The sequence below is a fragment of the Harpia harpyja genome, assembly GCF_026419915.1.
Source record: "Harpia harpyja isolate bHarHar1 chromosome W unlocalized genomic scaffold, bHarHar1 primary haplotype SUPER_W_unloc_1, whole genome shotgun sequence".
Lineage (NCBI taxonomy): Eukaryota > Metazoa > Chordata > Aves > Accipitriformes > Accipitridae > Harpia > Harpia harpyja.
In genome coordinates, this window is record NW_026293183.1 from 751,038 (window position 1) to 755,771 (window position 4,734).

At 59.6% G+C, this 4,734-nt stretch overlaps 1 protein-coding gene across 1 annotated transcript; it reads right to left on the reverse strand.

Annotated features, from left to right (window-relative positions):
• Positions 1–1,693: 1,693 nt before the first annotated feature.
• NKPD1 (NTPase KAP family P-loop domain containing 1) lies at positions 1,694–4,273 on the reverse strand. The gene is given in 2 exon segments (XM_052779397.1): positions 1,694–3,333; positions 4,150–4,273. Coding segments are annotated over 2 exon segments (1,764 nt in total).
• Positions 4,274–4,734: the final 461 nt, after the last annotated feature.

A 4,734-nucleotide genomic window follows, 5' to 3' on the forward strand; every position in this document is an offset into this window, starting at 1 on the left:
TAATACAACCAGAAACACAAAAAAAAGCAGCATTGGTGGAGCCCCCCCCATGCAAACCCCAACCCTGGGGGCTGTCGCTTCCCGAGGGGCCGGGGATGGGAGAGGAGCAGCCTGGGGGCTGCCAGGACACAAGCTGCTTCCTCGCAGCTGGCCATGCTGGCATGGAGTCTTCCCTTTTTTTTTTGGGGGGGGGGGGGGATCTAATGGTGGGAACCTGATGCAACGACAGGAACTGGTCCTTTGGCATCCTCTTCGATCCGGCTTCTCACCCTGGGGATCCCCCAGGGAAAAAAAACGGCCGGCAGGGGGTGGTGACCACCAGTGACACTTGCCCCCCCTCCCCCCCCCCCAAAAAAACCCCACCTCCCTGTGCTCCCCAGGGCCTGCCAAACCCCTCCAGGCCCGGCCAGGCACTTTTCTCAGGGTGCGAATTTGGGAGGGGAAGGGGGGGGGTCCTGCCTGGCATGGCTGCTGCTGAGGAAGGGGGGGGGAAGAGGACACAATGCTTTTCTTTAAGTGCAATAAATCTATCAGGGAGCACTGGGGGAGGATGGACTGGGATGAGGGGGGGCTGCTGCGGCGCTGACACTACGGCTGGGGGCTGGCGGCCATCGATCTGCTGGTGTTTGTCATTTCTTTCTGTCGTGTATTTTTGTTAACGCTGTTTTCTATTAACGAGATCTGCATTCATCACTGACTCCCCCCCCACCCCCCCCCCACCCCCCCCCCGTGTCTTTTGGTACCTTACGGGCAGCATTTGGGTCATCCTGCCTCAAAAATCAACTTTTGGGGGCATTTATGAAGTAAATTCAGTGATTAAACACCCCCCCCCCAAAAAAAAAACCCGAGGAGGATTTTCAGAGCAGGTGGGACACTCTTCGGTGATTAATTAATGCTGACGATGTGCTGGTTGTCCGTCATCCCCCCCCGCGCCATCGGCATCCCTCCAGTGGTGATTTGGGCTGATTTCTCCCAAAATTGGCATCCCCTTATTGCTTTTTCCAGCCCCTTGGCCCCCCAAGGCCCCCCCCCCCGAGGAGGACGCAGGACCCCCAAAAGCGTATTTAAGCCAAGACATGGAGCGGGAGGTTTAACTGGTTTATTATGGGATGAGCCCAGTGGTCCTGGGGGGCTTCATCAGGAGTTCCTGGGGATGTGGCTTGGGGATGTCCCCGCTTTGGGCCCACCCTGGTATGCCAGCGGCTGCTTGTTGGGGGTCCCCCCCATATCCCCCCCAGGGACCCACTCACCTGGGGATGGTTTCCCAAAGGGTGTTGGGGGGGGTGGTAGTGGGTGCTGGGGTCCCAGGCATGGGGGGGGTTGGGTCCCGGGGGGGTGGAGGTCACCAGATTCTGGGGGTCCCTGGGATGGCAGTGCCCCCCCCCCCCGGAACCCCCTGGGTCATCTCAGGTCTCCCCTAGTCCCCTCCAGTCTCTCCCAGTCACCCCAGTTCCATCCTCTGGTGGCATTTTCACCCCCTGCAGTGTCTTTTCTTGGGGGACAGGGGGACACAGGAATTGTCCCCATCCCTGTCCCCAAACAGGTTCCAAAATAAGCCAGGGGAGGCCAACAGGTCATGGGCATCCTCAGGCCACTGACCATGGGGACACCCTGGTGTCACCAATGTCTGAGCCTATTTTGGGGACCCCATCGCCAGAGGTATCACCTGGAGACCTGATGCCGGTGTCACCCATCACTTGGGGTGGAGACACTGGACACTGCAAGACACCGGGGCAGTGGCAGCTTTCTGCAAGCAGTTGAGGCCACATAGGAGCCCCATCTTGTGCCGGATGGAGTGGTCCAGGTTGACAGTGACGCCGAGGAAGGCATGGGCATCACGGGTGGTGAAGGGGAAGTCGCAGGCGAGGAAGGTCTGGAAAAGCTCGGGGTCCTCGTCCAGGCTGAGGACGTTGTGCAATGGCTGCCGCAGGGCGCTCAGTTCCCCCATGTTCTCCCGGAAGATGCTCCACAAAGACTGTGTGCCAAAATCCGGTGCCGGCTGGCTCTGCCAAGCATCTTCCAGGCACTGCAGTGCCCAGCTCAGTCGGCACGGCCACTGGTCAGCCAACACTACCCAAGCGGCAGCGGCGTGGGGCGAGGGGGTGTTGGGGGTGCCAGTGTGGTGCAGGAGGAGCCGTAGGGTGATGGGGATGGTGTTGATGATGCAGCAGACGTGGGTGCTGTTGGTGGGGAGGTAACGGGCGAGAGCATCGGCGCCATTGTGGAGGCAGCAGAAAGCTTCGTGGATGCAGCGGACGGCTTCAGCGTCCACTTCCCACTGGCTGGGAACCACCAGGATGCCCTGGCACTTGGCTTGGCGGCGTTCCACATTGCTGGTGATGATGCGGTACATGAGGTCCTCTCGTGTTTGGACGGCGGCTTCCAGGCATTGCAGGCAGGAGCGGGCACCCATCTCGGGGATGGAGAAGGGCAACGTCACCATCCGGTTGAGGTAGAGGTAACCATTGTCGGCAAGACCCTTCATGCAGCTGGTCTGCTCCAGGCAGGGGACAACAACGCTGGGGTCCACGGCCAAGATGAAGATGAAGGGGGTGTTGGCATCGGAGAGCAAGGTGTTCATGGCACTGAGGACGCCGGCCACCTTCTCTGGGTAGCAGATGTCCAGGCTGGTGATCTCCAGCACCACGCGGAGCCGTCAGCATTCAAAGATCTCCATGAAGGCCAAGAAGTCGACCAACACCTCCACCTCGTTGCGCATCTTGCTCATGAAGCCCAGCTGACTGGTGAACCTCTCGCTGTTGGTCAACCGCTCGATCTTCTGCTTCTTGCTAACCAACAGGTTCTTCAGGATGGACAAAGCTCCCAAAACCAAACTGGAACTGGAGAGTGAGGTGACGGCGCTGCCCACCACCTTCAAAGCGTGATGGTCCTTGATGCCGGGCACCAAGAGGGCTACCAGGAGGATGCTGAGGCTAGTGGCCAGGACAAAGAGCATCCCCCAAAGCTTGAGGCAGGTGCCCTTCTTGAGGACCCACTCCTTTTGGCTGAAGCCGGAGGCAAAGTGGGGTCGGGTGCCCATGATGTGGTAGACACTGAGGGGCAGAGCTCCAAAATGGTGGCGGATGCTGTCACAGAGGGTGGTGACCAAACTGGCCCAGAGTTTGTTGCAGCTGGCATACTGCCAGGTGCTGAAGCGGATGAAGATGAACTTGATGTTCTTCCTCCTCAGGTGGCCCTCGGTGATGACGGGCTTGTAGAAGGCCAAATACCAGAGGACCAGGAGCAACCCCCAACCCTCAGGGCTACGCGGCTTCTGGTGGCTCTGGCGCAGGTTGGCCTCTTCCTGCTGCGCCATCTCCTCCCACATGAAGCCTGAGGAGGGGGGGGACGGGGACGGGGATGAGGGACCAAGGGGTGAAGGTGCCCCCAGCTTTTGGGGAGGGGGGGCAATGGGGGAACCCAATGGTGGGGGAGAAATGGGGTGGGGTGGCATGGGATGGGTGCTGGTGCAATGGGGACCCCAAAAGTAAGGAGATGTGGGATGGGTGCTCGTGCAAGAGGGACTTCAAATCCAGGGGAGAAACTGGAATGGGGGTGGGATGGGTGAGGAACCCCTGGGATGGGATGGGGTGGGGTGGGGTGGGTGCTGGTGCAATGGGGGACTGTCATGGTCGAGATGGACAAATGACAAGTACGCATTCTTATAGTACAAGCAAAGAAGGTTTTTTTCATTACTACAAGCCAGCAAATTTATACCCATTATACTTGTTACCCTGTACATATGTCTGTCCCTTATTGGTCAAAAAGTTGTCAGAAGTTGTTTTTCTCACCCCTCATTGGGTGACTTTTTCAGGTTCCTTATCACAACTGCAAATGGTCAACACATTCCTTAAACTTGGTTTCCCAGGCATGCTTCTCATTCTTTCTTGTTCTCTCACGGGAACACTGCAATCTTGTCAAGGTCAATGTCCTCCCCAGGCCCCTCGGTCCAGCTGAGGTCCTCCACAGGGGACCCCAAATCCATAGAAGAAAATGATGGGGTGGCGGGACAAGCAACAGAGACCTCAAAGCCGGGGTGCAAACAGGCAGAATGCTGGTACCATGGGGACCCCCGGCACCCAGCTGGGGCTGTCTGGGAGGGTCCGGGGTTGGGGGGAGAGGTGTGAACTGTGGTGTCCCCATACCCACTGGTGACCTTGTGCAGCAGGGAGTCGAGGCGGTGGCCGCAGGGGGCGTAGAAGCCAATGGTGACAGGGGTGGCCATGTGGCACAGTGTCTTGGAGAGGCAGCGGCAGTAGACGTCATCCTCCATCAGCGCCTCTGGGGACTGGGAAGGGGGACAGTTGGGGTGACCTTGTGCCCCCCCGCCCCCCCCCCCCCCCCCCAACGTCTGCAGGCACCGGGGAGCCCACACCCCCCCCATGGGGACATGGGTGCTGCAGTAATGGGGACCCCAAATCTGGGGGGGGAGCCCAATTGGCTGAGGTTGTAATTAAGGGTGGGGATAATTAATGCCGGGGGAAGTGGCACTGATGGGTGCCAGGACCCTGGGATGGGATGTGGATGGGATGGGTTTGGGATGGGATTGATTCAGGATGGGATGGGATGGCCAGGCAGGACAGGAGGGCTCAGTCCCCCCCCGGCTGCCCCTGTCCCCACGGGTGCCCCCCACCACCCCTGTACCTTGGGGCTCCACCTCCATGAAGGTGCTGTTGCAGCAGGCACAGGTGTCCCCCCCGGGCCCAGGCAGGCCAGCCGCTCCTCATGGCACCC